This window comes from Protomyctophum parallelum (genome assembly GCF_964188405.1).
Source record: "Protomyctophum parallelum genome assembly, chromosome: 20".
NCBI classification, from domain to species: domain Eukaryota; kingdom Metazoa; phylum Chordata; class Actinopteri; order Myctophiformes; family Myctophidae; genus Protomyctophum; species Protomyctophum parallelum.
Window position 1 is genome coordinate 19,428,160 of NC_139718.1, and position 18,236 is coordinate 19,446,395.

Here is an 18,236-nt window from a genome sequence, read left to right on the forward strand (position 1 = left end):
TCTCTCTACTGATTGGATGATTGGACGATTGGTATTCCGTCCTGAAAATGCATTTTCTGTTTGTTAAAGAGTTGGAGAGATGGGGAAGTCACCTGCTAGCAATGATGACTGAATATAGAGCTATTTAACACTTTATAGTACACAAAATAAAGATATATGGTATGTATGCTGTCCGGGAAGAAACATGCACCTAACTCCACCTAAGTTTTAGATTTTTTTGTTGTCATGTTGGTTAAATAAATGATTGAACCAATGGCAAATATTCAAAAGTGATTCGGTGAAAACCTAACTCCATTGGATCCACAAATGGAGTTGCGGATCCATTGGATTCTGCCAGCTAACTCCGCCCGTTTATCCATAATTTTTCTATGCTATTGAACACCCTTTACTGTCTGTGTGTTGGTTAAAAATATATTGAACAAAAAAACTAACTGAGATGAGATGGATGTTTTTCTTCAAGGTTTCTTACAGACAGCAGAGATATAGATTGTGGTTAAAGACTTCAAACGTGGTTTGAATATAAAATCAAAACGTTAATTTGCGCATTATTAGTACAAATGCTAGAGATTCTTGCATATTGACAAGTCTTGGGAGACACCATCACAAACACTAAAGATCCCAGCTGTCTCTGATATTGACAGTTGACACCACCTTGTGGACACACTTGCACCAGAATCTGTTACTTCAGTCCTTTTCCCACGGTCTCTTCTTCTGATGGTTCTTGTTGCTACGAAGATTAACCTTTGAGAGAGAAGACAAGTATTGACAAAATTATACTAGCATTTAACTTCTCAGACAAAACAGTAAAAAATAATAATAAAAAAAACCATAAAAACACTGCTCAACTGCCATGGCATGTATATAGACTTGGGTGAGGTGCTGGAGCCAAAAGGAAAGCAATTGTACAATAAACCTCTGCAGTATGAATAATCAGATTTTTTTTTTACATACATAGGAAGCTTTTCGGTCATAGACCTTCTTCAGGCATTTGACTTCTAAAAGCCACATGCATCAGGACTTTGACATGACTTTCTTCATGGTGCAAAGAATAGGCTACAAAACAAAATCATATCAGTGTTAATCGAATGATCCAATTGAAACTCTGAGTGTGTACAGGTGTAACCAAATGGACCCGTAAATATTGACACTCTTTAGAGTGTCATTCAGGGACGTGCAGAGTGTTAGATGCAGGAGCTGAAATTCCCTAAGAGGGCACTTTTGGAAGAATAGCCGATCTACAAGCTTGTAGATCGGCTATTTTCCGGGCGCGACCCCGCACTCGTTGGGCAGGGGCTGAAGCCCTCTTTGATATCTATGTGTGCACGTGCCTCATGTTGTCATTAATGTTTGTTTTGGCAATGCAGCTTCGTGTACCCCCCCCCCCCCATCGCTTCCCAGTCAGAGGTACTTACAGTATACATGCTGGGCAGGTTCGAGAGGTTGTTGAAGAGCACCTGGCCCGCGCTCACTTTGTTCCGCACGCCTCGTATAGTCCCATTCTTGCTGCAGATGTTGACCCGCTTGTTGCTGAAGCGCAGCTCCCTCTTATTGGCACTGGCGTACAACAGCAGGTCGTCGGGCTCACATCCGCTCTCGTCCAACGTGGCGCCCGTCAGGCCGTGCAGGTGGCTGTTGGTGTCGCTGTCCCGCTCCGCCACCTCCGGGAGGCTGGAGCAGTCCGAGTCCACGGAGCCGCACACCGAGGAGCCGCACCACGAGGCCGTTTCATCCTTGAACACCTCCGTCAAAACACGGCCGCTGTTCGCAGACGCCACCCGAAACCTCACCGTTCTGCCGCCGCTGGCCTTAATCTCTCTCTCCTGTTTCACTTTTGGCTGCTCCATCGAGGCGCAATTAGGAAAACTGCGGCCGTACATGTTCTTGCGTCCCATTCATTAATGGAGTCTTTCAGCCTAAGCCGTAGTAGTGTCCCGCAATTATCAAACAATAAAGTCCCCATTGACGTGTCAAAATGGAGCGTAACGCGCTCTCTCTGCCTGCTATACGAAAACCAGACACCAACACGGTTAATAATAAATGAAGGTTAACCATGGCAACAGCTAAAACAGTAAATTGATATCAATGGTCAATAATTGATAAAGGTCACTGTATGGGCAGAAGACAGACAATAGCTTAAGTAGCCTCTCCACTTTCAACCTGACATGTCTATTTTTAGGCAGAATCTGTCAAAGATAGTCACAAATCTTCTACAACTTTCTAGCATTGTCACAATTTTGGCCAAAATGTCAATAATAGAAAATAAATAAATAATAAAAAAGCGTTGCATCTTAAGTAATGTTGGAATCGTCTTGATCCTACAATTTATAATTCAGACATTTAGCAGAGTGACAATAAGCAAGGTAAATATGAAATTCAGAGACAGTGCAGCTTTAGGAAACTAACATCAAAGTTAAACCTATAACCTATAGCATCGTCTAAACTCATAACAATCTGTACATTGAAACTATAGGATAACCAATTAACCAAACCACCTGTTTAAATGACATGCTAATCTAAATGACATTGCAGAGATCTTTCTCACCGGCCAAACTTTGCAGCTTCCCAGACGATCACTGAAGATGGTCCTCCAACGGTGCTCCCATGGTCCTCCAACGGTGCTCCCATGGTCCTCCAACGGTGCTCCCATGGTCCTCCAACAGTGCTCCTATGGTCCTCCAACGGTGCTCCCATGGTCCTCCAACAGTGCTCCCATGGTCCTCCAACGGTGCTCCCATGGTCCTCCAACAGTGCTCCCATGGTCCTCCAACAGTGCTCCCATGGTCCTCCAACAGTGCTCCCATGGTCCTCCAACAGTGCTCCTATCAGTCCCTGTAGCCTCTAGCTGCCTCTGGAAAGAATGGTGGAGAAGAAGAGGGCATTTTAAATATGGCAAATAAGAGATGTTTTACTAACTAACTAAAATGTTCATTATTCAGGGAAAAATAATAATATATATATATATATATATATATATATATATATATATATTCAGCTATAGATTTCCGTCCTACACAAACATAAAATTCCCATTGACAATGAATGGAGAATTTTACGTCATAGTGTCTGAGCAAATCGGCTTATTGTCTACTTGTCCTACACAAACATTAAATTCCCATTGACAATGAATGGAGAACTTTACATCATAGTGTCTGAGCAAATAGGCATAGTGTCAATTTTCTGCACGATGTTAAGAGCGCCCCTCACTTCACATGGGTGTGATTTAATGTGCTCAGACACATATGACGTAAATTCATTGTCAATGGGAATTTAATTCCTACTTTGTGTAGGACAAAAATAGCCGATTTGCTTGTCCACATGATGTAAATTATATATATATATATATATATATATACACACACACAAGCAACACAAGCAAGCAACTTATACTCTGTCATCATGATAAATAATACAATGTATTTTGTACAATATGTGGTTGCACAGCTCTCCAATGCCGGTGCAGTGGGAATGGCAGCCGTGTGTCCATGGCTGCTATCTGCACAGAGTTGGCCTCAACGACAGCCGCGGGGCAGCCCTACTGAGCTGTGTTCAATATCTTGATTAGGAGGCTGCACAAGGTCTGAATTAAGTATTAAGTACCACTTTCAACCTGGGGTCCCTAGTTTGGGCATGTTATTAAAGGCACGCCTGGCGTTGTGTTTTTGCATGTGTGTGTGTGTGTGTGTGTGTGTAATGTGTGTGTATTAAATACAGGTATATTATAGTCCATGCATGAATACTAACCAAATAAATGAAGGTCTCCTTATTCATTAGAAGGACAATATCAGTCACCAACCAGGAACGTCTGTTTCATACCAGACTATAGGTATAGAGGGTATGTATGCACATGCATAAAGTGAGTGGCAAAGTGAGTTTAACTTTAATGCAATCAGATAGGACTTTTCTGTTTGGATGTAGGGGCTGTCAATGCCGGAAAGTAGGTTCTTTTGCCACTCAGTAGTAGGCGTTCCTGCATAACTTATGGGTACGATGATGATGTCGCGTGCATACCCTCTATTAGAAAAGGGTACCAAGTGGCTCCCTGCTTGGCACTCAGCATCAAGGGTTGGTTTTGGGGTAAATGTAAGAATCTCATGCCCAGGGGGTGTACTTGTACATCTAGCTGCCTCATATAAGAAAATACTTGTTTGAGATACAGATTGGTTCCCAAGGCTGCTACAATACTATACAGGGAATGTTATGTTATTATATCTGTCTTTCCAAACATGTTTTGGGTTTGAGAGCGCAGCACCGCCCAGCCCCACACAGAGGCAGTATAACAACTTCAATCACACAGACAGACATACACAATACATACACAAGCCATCTGCAAAGGGTGGGAAAGGTGGACGGACAGACACAGGTTGGAGCGGTTAGCACCACAACTTGCCACCCTGTCTTTTCAATGCAAAATGCCAACATGGCCGCCATGGGAATATGGTCTATGACAGCAGCTCCACAGATGACAGTGACTTGGACTGACCAGACAGTCCTCTCAGTACTGTCCTCTCCTCAAACTATGTTTTTGAGCGCCGCACCCGCTCCTCTGCACAGCTTTGTGTGTATGTCCGTTTAAGCACGGAATGTATGTCCCCAACTCCATATTTGGGCCAACATTCACAGTCATATGGTTGATGTCATGATGCCGTTCATAAACTGCACACCTTGTAACTTTCTATCCATATAGCTACAGATCACACAGAACAGCCCGGTCGTTATTAGACCCCGGCTTGCTTGCCAATTAATGTCAGTGTGTGCACCACACATTTTAGCCGATTTCAACATCAAGCATAGCATCTAACTATAATCCCCAATGTGTTGATCTCTGCTCAGGAAATACCGTTATGGAAATTGAACGGTTTGTGTCCAAGACACTAGAGCTTCTACACGAGGAGAGAGAGGCCGAAATAGAGACGACCAGGCAATGGCAGGAGAACATCTCTCTTAATGATCTTCAGAGAAAGGGAGTGTGCCTTCTGAAACTACAGCCAGCAATTCGGTCCACGGGTCTGTACGGTCGATCACTTGTCACTCTAGAATCAAGGAAACATGTCGGCCCGTCACTTCTACCAAGTAACAGTTTTGGACCCGGGGACATAGTTGGCATATATGACGCAACAAGTGGATGCAGTGCTGCCTCGCAGCTTGGCACAGGGATAGTGACATGGGTCAGCCAAGCATCTATAACGGTTGCGTTTGAAGACTCGCTGGACGATCTCACTGTCGAATCCGACTCCCTCTACAACCTGTTGAAGTTAGCAAATGATGTCACCTACAAACGAATGAAGCAAGCCTTGAATGCTTTGAATGGGTACAAAAGTGGGCCAGCCTCCGGCCTTATAAGTGTTCTCTTTGGCTACTCGGAGCCGAGCTCGCAGTCACAGTCAAATGTCGTATCCTTTTTTAATTCGGACCTGGACGAGTCCCAGAGACAAGCCGTGTCCTTTGCCATGTCCCAGAGGGAAGTGGCTGTGATTCATGGCCCGCCAGGCACTGGGAAAACGACCACGGTAGTCGAGATCATCCTCCAAGCGATCAAGCAAGGCGAAAAGGTTCTGTGCTGTGCCTCGTCCAACGTGGCCGTGGACAACCTGGTAGAAAGGCTGGTTCGTTGCAAAGCCAAACTCCTGCGACTGGGCCATCCCGCCAGACTACTGGCGTCCATTCAGAAACACTCCCTCGACGCCGTCCTCGCCCGCGGTGACAGTGCAAACATCATCTCCGACATCCGCAGAGACATCGACAAAGCCTTTTTTGGAATGAAGATGACGCAGGACAGAGGCGCGCACTCCAGGTTCAAACGAGAGATAGGCACGCTGCGAAGAGAGCTGAGAACCAGAGAGGCAAAGGCCATCACCCAGATCCTGAAAGGTGCCGACGTTGTGTTGTGCACCAACGCCAGTGCTTCCGACGACGGCCCTTTGAGGTTCCTGCCGGCGGGCCATTTCGATTGGGTGGTGATAGACGAGTGTGCCCAGGCCCTGGAGAGCAGCTGTTGGATCCCTCTGCTTAAAGCGCGGAAGTGCGTCTTGGCGGGAGACCACAAGCAACTACCGCCCACGATCAGATCGCAAGCGGCCGCATCGAGAGGCTTATCTGTTAGCCTGATGGAGAGGCTCGTTCAGAAATATGGGGACATGGTTGTCCGCATGCTAAAGGTGCAGTATCGCATGAACTGTGCCATTATGGAGTGGGCCTCCAAGCAGATGTACCAGGGAGGACTGACCGCCCACAGCACTGTGGAGCGCCACTTACTAAAAGATATTCCAGGCATTGCCTGCGTGGAGGAGACCAGTTCCCCGCTTTTTCTCATCGACACAGCTGGTTGTGGGCTGAGCGAGATGGAGAACAGCGATGGGGAATCTAAAGGCAATCAAGGTGAAGCACACATTGTCGAGCTCCACGTAAAGGCCTTGATTGAAACTGGGCTGAAAGCGAAAGACATAGCCGTTATTGCGCCATACAATGTACAGGTTCAGCTTCTGCGTCAGAGGCTTTCTGCAAGACACCCAGAGCTGGAGATCAAGTCCGTGGATGGCTTTCAGGGCAGAGAGAAAGAAGCCGTAATCCTGTCATTAGTTCGCTCAAACAGAAAAGGTCAAATTGGATTTCTTGCCGAGGACCGAAGGATAAACGTGGCGGTTACCCGTGCCAGGCGTCACCTTGCTGTGGTGTGTGACACACAGACCGTTCAAAATCACACCTTCCTGAGGTCTCTGATCAAGCACATGAAGGAGTGTGGAGAGGTCCGAACTGCCTTTGAGTATCTCCATGACATTGCACCGCAAAACTATACCCGGGAACACCAAGGCGCCAAGGCTAACAGTGGTGTTAACAGCTTCTTGTTTACCAAACATAAGGTCAAATGTCACCCTGTGGGCAAAGAGGAGCCAGGACTGATTAAACTTGCTCATATCAAGAGTAAGGTGCATAACACAGGCTACAGTAAGCACACAAAGTCCTCCAATTTGTCACTCATCAAAGAGCAAGAGAAGATCAAATCCATGGAGATCAAAGAGAAGCTTGAGGCCTTTCTGAATGACCTAAGCCGCACTGAGCTACAATTCCCACCAAGCCTCAACTCCCACGGTCGCCTGCTGGTCCACCAGATCTCACAAGAGCTGGGACTCAGGCATGAAAGTAGAGGGGAGGGGAAGGACAGATGCATCACCGTCTCTAGATCACAGTCTGGACTAAACGAGGAGGTTGTCACAGAGGAGCCAACAGGAGTTGCCCAAAAAGAAGAAATTGTCATGGAGCCTGAAGGCAGGCCCTGCCAACCTCTACTAGACTTGAAAATGTTATATTTGGAGCAAATGAGGGAGCAACAGAAAGAAAATGCCAAACAACAGGGTAACACTAGAATTCAGACGGCCCAATCTTCTAAGACCAAGTCAACTAAAGGAAAGAACCGCACCAAAGCAGGTCCCTGTGACATTACTGCTGCCGCCACTGCGGACTGTGGCTCCGACACGCTCATAAATGCAGCGGTGAAGGCTAATAGTGTGTGCGGTTTTGCCAAATGTAAAGCTTCTGTTCTAACACTTGGCCATCTTTGCATGTTTTGCAATAGGCAATATTGTCTAAGTCACGGTCACCACTTACCAGAGGTGCATGGCTGTGGGGACAAAGCCAAGACTCATGCTCGGATGACAATACGCAAAGAAGGTGTTCTTTATAGTGGAAAGAAAGATAAGTCTATGGACTCCAACAAGAAGGCTTTTCTGCAAAGAAAACTGGACTCCAAACTGAAAGATATGGCTTCCCATAGGAACAATAAAGACCAAAAAACTTGAATAACTTAAAGTTATATAGTGCCTTTCAAGGACACTTCGTTCATCAGAATGAGAGCAAATGCAAATAACCTGCAACTTAGTGATTATTCTATCAATTAGTAATTAGTTTCAATTAATTGAATAATCAAGAAGTGCAGGTATATACTGTGTATATTTGTTATATCAAGTTATTGATGCGAAAAACATTCAAATTGATTTTTTTTTCTTTAATAATCTATTAATGGCTACGGCCATATTGGACTTCATGGTCCATTAATGTACACACACAGAATGGTCTTATCTGTGTATTGTGTGCCTTTACTACCCCCAGACAACCCATAACTGCTGCCATATTTGAGCTACTGCTCCTAATAGTTTGAATGGGTAGGCCTAAATGCGGAGGACATCTTCTCCAGTATGTGGAAATGTACTGTAGCAAACAACAACAACAACAATAAGATGCCCTAGGTGCAAGTGTTGCCCGGGGGTATGAAAGTGAAACCTAGGCTGGTTTTGAAGTTTGTTTTCCACTTTAGGTGAAACACTACACAGCAAGACATGGCAGGCTGCATAATACTGACCTTATTTTTTAGTACACAGTGATGCAATTGCAAGGTGCAGCCAATCAAATTAATAATGGATGTTTGATTTAGGTCTCAATACTGTCTATCATGCTTGCACATTGGCATCATGCCTTTGGCTCTGGACACACCCATTATTAATTTGTTTGGTGTGTATTGTTTATCTAGTCATATTTTCTTCATTTATTTAACTCGGGACAATGTTCACATGATAAGCCAGCAGATTCATTAATACAGAAAGACACCTAATTTACGAATAACTTTTGGCTCATCAGATTGCGGTAATACAATTCATTTCAACATAGTTATACATGTTCTTGCTTAATGTAAGTCGCTCTGCAGATGAGCGTCTGCTAAATGCCTGAATTGTAAATTGTATGTTGGCAGATATTATTTTTTTGTCTAAAATTCATAATGTTATCATTCTTGCACTCAAACAAAACGTGCCTCAACTCGGTTGTCGTTATCTGCTGTAGTTTTCATCCCATGAACCTGAATTGGAAAACAAACCACAAAATCAGCCTAGGGATTTATGACCCTTTTGTTACAACTGCCTGCATTAACAATTGTTTTCTAGACGTTTGCTTCACAAGGTCCAATCGGACATGTTAATTTCCACTAGTTTGGATAACTAGAGCGGAACGATGCGTGCCCTACCCAGATATTATGGCTGTGTCCCTTCTATGCCCATATATGGAGTTCTTTGCCAGGCATGCCCAAATATGGAGTGAATATGGAGTCTATGCAGATGTCAGAATGATGTCAGAAGTCGGTGGGACGAACCCATATTTAGGTATGCCCAAATATGAAGTCTGGCCCGGGCATAGTCCTTGTGATGTCAGCTGTGTCCCCTTGTATGCCAATATATGGAGTTATTTGTTAGGCATGCCCAAATATGTAGTCTGGCCCAGGCAGAGGCCTTTTGTGGCGGTTCTGGACAACCGTGTCGGTTGAAGTAGGTGGGGCGAACGGTTCTCGAGTTACGTGGATTATAGACGTACAGAGACTTGCATTTACTGAATAGTTAGATGGTTCTATCGAAATGAATGGGGGTATCATGACATGGCATAATAATGCTTATGCAGGTGCTGCTGGCTTGGCCAAGTGGCATAATATGCCGCCAGTGTCACCACAACCTGGCAGTTGGCACTCCTGATCTATGAGTGTCAATGGCACCAGTGGTTTGGAGGTATAGCCCAAAATAGAATGTTGCATAGAATCATAACTTTCAAGTCATTATTGTAAAACATATAAAAAAAAAAAAAAAGAGTACTAGAAGTACAGAATATAGCATGTATGTGGCACCGTCTCAGCTTTTGTCAGGGGGTTCCGAGATCAGACCACATGATGCCTCCCAGAGTTGAGCTGTCACAGTCATGCCAATTGCCAGCCAGGGGAGACCTGCCTTTGGAGTATTGCGAGTTTTGTTTCTGCCGGTCTGCAGAAAGATGAAGCAACAAGAGGAACCCCAGTTTGATATGCATTGGGCCACTTCATCCTTTTTTTCTGTGGAACCTCAGGGTTAATTTAACTCCTGAGAGTGTACTTTTATTTGTACCCTCTGAGTTACAGGACCAACAAGAGTCTGTTTGGTTCCTATCAATCATGACCTATCAGTCATTTAGCTGGGGACCCCCTGCCCAAGGACCGCTTGAGGTACAGAGAACCAGTAGAGTAGGGTAAACAGTAAGTGAATTAGACCACCAACTGTCAGCTTGCAGGTCGGCAATTTTCAGTTTTTTTGTTTGTTTGCATGCCACCATTGTACATCAAAGTAGGTTTGAGTGGTTAACCAGCCAGCCTCAGCAATTTAGCACATTCTAAATTGATACAAGGTGGGAGAAAAGAACAAACGCCTAGCTCAGTCAGCCTCAGCCCCACCTATCGCAGCCTCCTGGCCTCCCTTTCAGACTCCATGAGTGACAGAACGTCCCCCACTCGGACTGGGCCCTTCACGTTCCTGATAATAGAGCGGCTGCTGTCGTCCATGAACTCCACGCGGACCTGCGTACAACCTCCCTGGGAACCAGTTCTTCCTATTATGCTGGTGACTCTTGCGAGCTTGACAGGCTGCACGCGGTTGGCGTCCATGGTTGTCTGTGTGGCGGGGGAAAAGAGGCTCTGGTCTTAACCAGAGGGTCTTAACTAGCCTGTGTATGCCATGTCATGTCATCATGACGCATGTATGTATGACGATAGGACTCCAAATTGGGACAGCCAAGGCCTGTCACACAGGTGTTACATCATCATATATCAGCGAATCAAATCAGCACATTCTGTGCTACAAACACACGAAAAGCAGTGTTTTTTGACCGTTTATTTCAGCGGTCCCACTCTCCTGGAAATGTTGTTGAATTTCCCATTTTCCGGGCCTTGATAAGTCATGTAAAGTTCTAATAACACATGACAGCAGGTTACTAGGTGTGAAGTTTTGTGAAAAAAGCAGCTCTGATGAGCTTATGCGCTATCTTGAGTTTAGCATGGCTAGGTGAGCAGTGTTCGCTGTGATTGGTCTATGTAACGGGGACAATAGCAAACATTCAGAATTTCTGTGCACCAGAAACATACAATGATCCACCTACTTGCCATGCTTTACGACGTACTGTTTACGTCGTTTAATCACTAGTGAAACATTTCAGATCAGTTAAAACAACCTACCATGCAAGATGCCTTTTCTATCTGTGTGTGTGTGTGTGTGTGTGTGTGTGAGAGAGAGGCATGGCTGACTGACAGAGGCATCAGTATCTCAAATTCTGGTTCATCCCGTGTGCATCAATGCACAACAGGTCACAGGTGTGTCGTCATACCCAGCTCAGAGTCTAATTGGCCACCAAAGGTTTTCCCTCCACACCAATCGCCGATCTACAAGCTTCTTCTTGGACTTTAGATACTTAATATTTGTCCCCCTAATAAACTTGTTTTTCTTTGTTGTTGTTTTTTTGGGTAGAAAACGCTCAATATAAATCTGAGATGTTACTATTATAATGAGCAATCACACAAACTATATATCATAACACCTTTAATTCAGACAAAGAACAGAAAGTAATTGAATTAACTCCAAAATAAAGCCCAGCATCTGTGGTGTTTTACTTAATGTCCTCCGCTGTAGCCAGCTGCTCCTCCAGCAGCGCTGTGTTGACTCTGTGCATCATCAGGAAGCGTCCGTCCAAGTGGAACACAGGGATGTCATATTTATACCGCTCATACCACACCTTGTTCTCTGGCAATGTGATGTCTACCTGCTGGAAAATATACTGCACGCACGCACACACACACACACACACACACGGTTAAATACACACAACAGTTCTATAGTGGTGAAAACAGTGAGTCCCCTGTACAATCATACCCTCCCCATGGGCTCATGACAGTTGCAAATGTATTTTTGCAACATTGAATTTTGATACATTTTATAAATTATAAAATTATAAAATTAATAAAATAAATAAACGTCATTATACATTATGAAGGCTGTCGGATCAAATTAACTTTACATCATGACACATGACATAAAAATGGCACGCGCGCACACGCACGCACCCTTTATCTAATATGTGGACAACTGAACACACGGACAATGCATTTGGTTTGTCCAATGTAATTGTGTTTGTTTTTTCCTATGGTGAAAAAGAGATTCTTCTCACCCTGTGTTTGTATGGTTCAAGGACTTCCTTGGCTTCGTCACACAGCGGACATGGATCCTATCAGTACATGACATGAGAGAGATGCCGTGATGTTATTCAGTGAATAGGGCTGGCCACATTATTTATTACTAGGGATGTCCCGATACATGTTTTTCGATCCAATCCCCAATTTCTGTGTTAGCCGATACCGATACAGAATACCGATACCAGTGTTGTGTTTATAGCCATCTAGCTATATATCTCTTGTTGTGTTTATAGCAGACTCACTCAAACGTGCACTTTCAGTTTGGGGAACTCGAAAGCAAACTCGAAAGCAACTCGAAAGCAAACAGTCTAATCGGTGATTAGACTGGCATGTTCGCCGATACCGATAAGACAAATAAGGGCAGATACCGATACTTTTCCGATACAGTATCAGGACATCTCTATTTATTACCCTTTTTGATATTTTTTTTTCAAAAAGAGCAGATATGCCTACACGCTTGCAGACGCGCTATTTTCACCATTATGAAATAATCATGAATTATTGTAACAAAAGTTTGAAATAATTGCGATGTTGATTTGAAGTCGTATCGCCCAGGCCTATCAGTATCAGTCATTTAGAGTGACATTAATTAACTGTTATTATTCTGCAGCGACATAGCCATGTACACCTGTGAATGGATGCGATGGTCTGCAGTGCACCCAATAGAGCAGGGGTGGGCAAATTTGAAGATGACGAGGGCCACTATATTTCCACACTCACTCCAGAGGTCCACATTGCATATACTGTCATATCAAAAATAGCAGATCTACAATCTCAAAACGCGTTGCAGTGTGACAATCTGCTATTTTTGCTATATTTAAATTGAAATCCTGAATATTCTTCTTATTTGCTATTTTGAGTAACATGTTTGTCACTTCAAATGCATTTACGGTTATAGGTTACTACAGACTAATACAAGTCATTCAGCTACTAATACAGACTGAATTAATTAAATCGGGTCATGTTTGCATGTTTGTAATTGGTTTTCTGGACCCCCTGAAAAATCGGCCATTCATTTTTCCCATAGAGATTTACAAACATATTTATATACATTATTTTAAGCCAAGCAAATAAAGGGTATTTATTAAATGTAGTATATCACATATTATTTTTCTTTTCTTCCACAGAATCAAAAGGTGTTATGGTCATCATGATTCACCAGGATCCTAGATAGCTTGATTCTAGGCTTAGAATAATTGATATGAATATTTTTGCCAATCTCTATGGGAAAAATGAATTGGAATTAGTTTTCAGTGGGTCCAGAAAACAATGCCCACTGCTATGCTCTGTAATGCATTGCGATACCTTTGTAAAGAGTGTTAGGATTGGCAGTGTCTTCTGGCAGAAGAGTCTTTGAAGCGGTTGAGCAGGTCTCTGGGTTTGATTGAGGCTCCGCGCCATTAGCCTGTGCATCCTGTGTAGCCTGCGAGAGGAGGTCAAGTTCATCGGGATTCCATTTGCTATATTTGTGTATTGTTTTTAAACACAAAGGTATTGACCATATCACAGACAGTGTATCACTTCCTTTCCCATCTTTTTTTTGCTTCTTCGTCTTTTGGATAAGCTCTACAGCAAATACCAGGCTAGTCATCTCCAAATTTAGGTGATTGACACCTTTTAAAATTTCTCCATCAATTTCTTGTCAAAGAAACTTGTCTAAGGTATTTAAAAATCTGCACCACCTTGAACAGCTGTGACATTAAAGTGATGAACACTGTACATGAATTAATGCATTACTAATTCAAATACAATATGATTGTGAAATGGATCATTCCGCATGAGTACTTAGTTTTGTATTGTACTACTTTTGTCCTGTTTATAATGTACATTGTTTGTGTATTTGCTCTGTGCACAATTTCTTGCGCCCATTGTACCATTGTTGGAGATTTGTTGTATACGTTGAATAGGTTTCTTGAGGTATGTATGGGTGTATTATTTATTTGGTAATTGACATGTATGATGTAGCCTATGTATGATATCGCATTTGAAGTGTAATTTATTTTTCTTGGCCAGCTCCCACTTGCAAAAGAGACTTAGTCTGTGTTTTTACTGGTTAAATAAAGGTTGACAAATAAATGTCTGTATGTCTGTCTGTGATTGGTCTATGTAACGGGGACAATAGCAAACATTCAGAATTTCTGTGCACCAGAAACATACAATGATCCACCTACTTGCCATGCTTTACGACGTACTGTTTACGTCGTTTAATCACTAGTGAAACATTTCAGATCAGTTAAAACAACCTACCATGCAAGATGCCTTTTCTATCTGTGTGTGTGTGTGTGTGTGTGTGTGTGTGTGTGTGAGAGAGAGGCATGGCTGACTGACAGAGGCATCAGTATCTCAAATTCTGGTTCATCCCGTGTGCATCAATGCACAACAGGTCACAGGTGTGTCGTCATACCCAGCTCAGAGTCTAATTGGCCACCAAAGGTTTTCCCTCCACACCAATCGCCGATCTACAAGCTTCTTCTTGGACTTTAGATACTTAATATTTGTCCCCCTAATAAACTTGTTTTTCTTTGTTGTTGTTTTTTTGGGTAGAAAACGCTCAATATAAATCTGAGATGTTACTATTATAATGAGCAATCACACAAACTATATATCATAACACCTTTAATTCAGACAAAGAACAGAAAGTAATTGAATTAACTCCAAAATAAAGCCCAGCATCTGTGGTGTTTTACTTAATGTCCTCCGCTGTAGCCAGCTGCTCCTCCAGCAGCGCTGTGTTGACTCTGTGCATCATCAGGAAGCGTCCGTCCAAGTGGAACACAGGGATGTCATATTTATACCGCTCATACCACACCTTGTTCTCTGGCAATGTGATGTCTACCTGCTGGAAAATATACTGCACGCACGCACACACACACACACACACGGTTAAATACACACAACAGTTCTATAGTGGTGAAAACAGTGAGTCCCCTGTACAATCATACCCTCCCCATGGGCTCATGACAGTTGCAAATGTATTTTTGCAACATTGAATTTTGATACATTTTATAAATTATAAAATTATAAAATTAATAAAATAAATAAACGTCATTATACATTATGAAGGCTGTCGGATCAAATTAACTTTACATCATGACACATGACATAAAAATGGCACGCGCGCACACGCACGCACCCTTTATCTAATATGTGGACAACTGAACACACGGACAATGCATTTGGTTTGTCCAATGTAATTGTGTTTGTTTTTTCCTATGGTGAAAAAGAGATTCTTCTCACCCTGTGTTTGTATGGTTCAAGGACTTCCTTGGCTTCGTCACACAGCGGACATGGATCCTATCAGTACATGACATGAGAGAGATGCCGTGATGTTATTCAGTGAATAGGGCTGGCCACATTATTTATTACTAGGGATGTCCCGATACATGTTTTTCGATCCAATCCCCAATTTCTGTGTTAGCCGATACCGATACAGAATACCGATACCAGTGTTGTGTTTATAGCCATCTAGCTATATATCTCTTGTTGTGTTTATAGCAGACTCACTCAAACGTGCACTTTCAGTTTGGGGAACTCGAAAGCAAACTCGAAAGCAACTCGAAAGCAAACAGTCTAATCGGTGATTAGACTGGCATGTTCGCCGATACCGATAAGACAAATAAGGGCAGATACCGATACTTTTCCGATACAGTATCGGGACATCTCTATTTATTACCCTTTTTGATATTTTTTTTTCAAAAAGAGCAGATATGCCTACACGCTTGCAGACGCGCTATTTTCACCATTATGAAATAATCATGAATTATTGTAACAAAAGTTTGAAATAATTGCGATGTTGATTTGAAGTCGTATCGCCCAGGCCTATCAGTATCAGTCATTTAGAGTGACATTAATTAACTGTTATTATTCTGCAGCGACATAGCCATGTACACCTGTGAATGGATGCGATGGTCTGCAGTGCACCCAATAGAGCAGGGGTGGGCAAATTTGAAGATGACGAGGGCCACTATATTTCCACACTCACTCCAGAGGTCCACATTGCATATACTGTCATATCAAAAATAGCAGATCTACAATCTCAAAACGCGTTGCAGTGTGACAATCTGCTATTTTTGCTATATTTAAATTGAAATCCTGAATATTCTTCTTATTTGCTATTTTGAGTAACATGTTTGTCACTTCAAATGCATTTACGGTTATAGGTTACTACAGACTAATACAAGTCATTCAGCTACTAATACAGACTGAATTAATTAAATCGGGTCATGTTTGCATGTTTGTAATTGGTTTTCTGGACCCCCTGAAAAATCGGCCATTCATTTTTCCCATAGAGATTTACAAACATATTTATATACATTATTTTAAGCCAAGCAAATAAAGGGTATTTATTAAATGTAGTATATCACATATTATTTTTCTTTTCTTCCACAGAATCAAAAGGTGTTATGGTCATCATGATTCACCAGGATCCTAGATAGCTTGATTCTAGGCTTAGAATAATTGATATGAATATTTTTGCCAATCTCTATGGGAAAAATGAATTGGAATTAGTTTTCAGTGGGTCCAGAAAACAATGCCCACTGCTATGCTCTGTAATGCATTGCGATACCTTTGTAAAGAGTGTTAGGATTGGCAGTGTCTTCTGGCAGAAGAGTCTTTGAAGCGGTTGAGCAGGTCTCTGGGTTTGATTGAGGCTCCGCGCCATTAGCCTGTGCATCCTGTGTAGCCTGCGAGAGGAGGTCAAGTTCATCGGGATTCCATTTGCTATATTTGTGTATTGTTTTTAAACACAAAGGTATTGACCATATCACAGACAGTGTAACACTTCCTTTCCCATCTTTTTTTTGCTTCTTCGTCTTTTGGATAAGCTCTACAGCAAATACCAGGCTAGTCATCTCCAAATTTAGGTGATTGACACCTTTTAAAATTTCTCCATCAATTTCTTGTCAAAGAAACTTGTCTAAGGTATTTAAAAATCTGCACCACCTTGAACAGCTGTGACATTAAAGTGATGAACACTGTACATGAATTAATGCATTACTAATTCAAATACAATATGATTGTGAAATGGATCATTCCGCATGAGTACTTAGTTTTGTATTGTACTACTTTTGTCCTGTTTATAATGTACATTGTTTGTGTATTTGCTCTGTGCACAATTTCTTGCGCCCATTGTACCATTGTTGGAGATTTGTTGTATACGTTGAATAGGTTTCTTGAGGTATGTATGGGTGTATTATTTATTTGGTAATTGACATGTATGATGTAGCCTATGTATGATATCGCATTTGAAGTGTAATTTATTTTTCTTGGCCAGCTCCCACTTGCAAAAGAGACTTAGTCTGTGTTTTTACTGGTTAAATAAAGGTTGACAAATAAATGTCTGTATGTCTGTCTGTCTGTCCTGCTCATTTGTATGCAACAACTTTTCGACCCTTTATCTTGTCATCATGTAACATTTTTAAATGCAGGACTGTATCACCAGGCTACTTCCACCATATAATCATAGAATGACTGTTATACAAATGCATGTAAAACATGAATGAAATGCATGTATGGTGGTAATAATATCACAACATTTAGGGCTACACAATCTCCACTCCACTGTTGATAAAGGACAATGCACTCACATGTGAACTGTAGTGGCCGCAGATCAGACAGCCGCAGTGCCGCACACGAACTGCAGTGAAATTAGCCGGTCAACAAATTCTCATAAAATAAACAATATTTTTCTTTCAGATTCAGACAAACAAACCCACAAACCTTTTTTAATTAATATTTCTTCAATTTTGTTTACAGATACAGAGTAGTGTCACCACTAACTGTGTCCCCCTGGCAACACCACATTACATGAACAGTTCCTGCCAGAAACAGAAACGCCTGAGAACTTTTATTTTCCTCCTGTTTTCCACAACATGAAATTCAACTTTTCAAACGCAATTTTGAACAATCAGGCTTTCTCATCATATAGGGGCATTTATGAAAATTAATTTCAGGAACAGCAACTGATTTGGTTGTACGCGTTATGTCATCTGTATCACTACTTTGTATAATTCCTCGCCCTCTTCAGTTCCAAATTAGCATTTCCACTTTATTTACAATGTCCGCCATTGCAGATTTTTCCAAGGTGGCATGTAATGGAAATGCCTGGGTTTATCCAGCATGAGTGACTCAAAGATAAGATAATTTGCCTAGCAGCGCCTACCACCACCTCAGGACATTGTTGTATTGCAGATGAAATTGCTTCAGAGGCCAG

General features: G+C 42.3%; 4 protein-coding genes and 1 long non-coding RNA gene across 5 annotated transcripts; 1 reads left to right on the top strand and 4 right to left on the bottom strand.

Annotated features, from left to right (window-relative positions):
- Positions 1-443: 443 nt before the first annotated feature.
- On the bottom strand, positions 444-2,232 carry LOC310878216 (glutaredoxin domain-containing cysteine-rich protein 1-like). The gene is made up of 2 exons (XM_083792395.1): positions 1,413-2,232; positions 444-741 (listed from the first exon to the last, which is right to left on the bottom strand). Exons 1-2 carry the CDS (start codon positions 1,890-1,892, stop codon positions 685-687), a joined length of 537 nt encoding a protein of 178 aa, XP_083648521.1. The 5' UTR covers positions 1,893-2,232; the 3' UTR covers positions 444-684.
- Positions 2,233-4,841: 2,609 nt separating this feature from the next.
- LOC310877686 (DNA-binding protein SMUBP-2-like) lies at positions 4,842-7,793 on the top strand (the record flags this gene model as incomplete). The annotated part of the gene is made up of 1 exon (XM_083791636.1): positions 4,842-7,793. The coding sequence occupies one exon, from the start codon at positions 4,842-4,844 to the stop codon at positions 7,791-7,793; it is 2,952 nt and encodes a 983-aa protein (XP_083647762.1).
- A 2,441-nt stretch (positions 7,794-10,234) lies between these two features.
- Positions 10,235-10,444, bottom strand: LOC310877476 (small ribosomal subunit protein eS28-like; the record flags this gene model as incomplete). The annotated part of the gene is made up of 1 exon (XM_083791351.1): positions 10,235-10,444. One exon carries the CDS (start codon positions 10,442-10,444, stop codon positions 10,235-10,237), a length of 210 nt encoding a protein of 69 aa, XP_083647477.1.
- A 977-nt stretch (positions 10,445-11,421) lies between these two features.
- On the bottom strand, positions 11,422-13,445 carry cUnh5orf63 (chromosome Un C5orf63 homolog). Its single transcript, XM_083791806.1, has 3 exons — positions 13,328-13,445; positions 11,998-12,054; positions 11,422-11,607 (listed from the first exon to the last, which is right to left on the bottom strand). The coding sequence occupies exons 1-3, from the start codon at positions 13,433-13,435 to the stop codon at positions 11,440-11,442; spliced, it is 333 nt and encodes a 110-aa protein (XP_083647932.1). The 5' UTR covers positions 13,436-13,445; the 3' UTR covers positions 11,422-11,439.
- Positions 13,446-14,687: 1,242 nt separating this feature from the next.
- LOC310877341 lies at positions 14,688-17,772 on the bottom strand. Its single transcript, XR_014570800.1, has 4 exons — positions 17,611-17,772; positions 16,590-16,707; positions 15,260-15,316; positions 14,688-14,873 (listed from the first exon to the last, which is right to left on the bottom strand). It is a non-coding gene; the product is annotated as an uncharacterized lncRNA (long non-coding RNA).
- Positions 17,773-18,236: the final 464 nt, after the last annotated feature.

Excerpts from the sequence above, each read along its gene's own strand:
- cUnh5orf63 (XM_083791806.1), bottom strand. The coding sequence starts at position 13,435 with ATGCACAGGCTAATGGCGCGGAGCCTCAATCAAACCCAGAGACCTGCT. Across the intron at positions 12,055-13,327 it reads TCCTAACACTCTTTACAAAG|GATCCATGTCCGCTGTGTGA; the intron begins GTATCGCAATGC and ends ATGTACTGATAG. Across the intron at positions 11,608-11,997 it reads TTGAACCATACAAACACAGG|TATATTTTCCAGCAGGTAGA; the intron begins GTGAGAAGAATC and ends GCGTGCGTGCAG.
- LOC310878216 (XM_083792395.1), bottom strand. The coding sequence starts at position 1,892 with ATGGGACGCAAGAACATGTACGGCCGCAGTTTTCCTAATTGCGCCTCG. Across the intron at positions 742-1,412 it reads ACCTGCCCAGCATGTATACT|GTTAATCTTCGTAGCAACAA; the intron begins GTAAGTACCTCT and ends TCTCTCTCAAAG.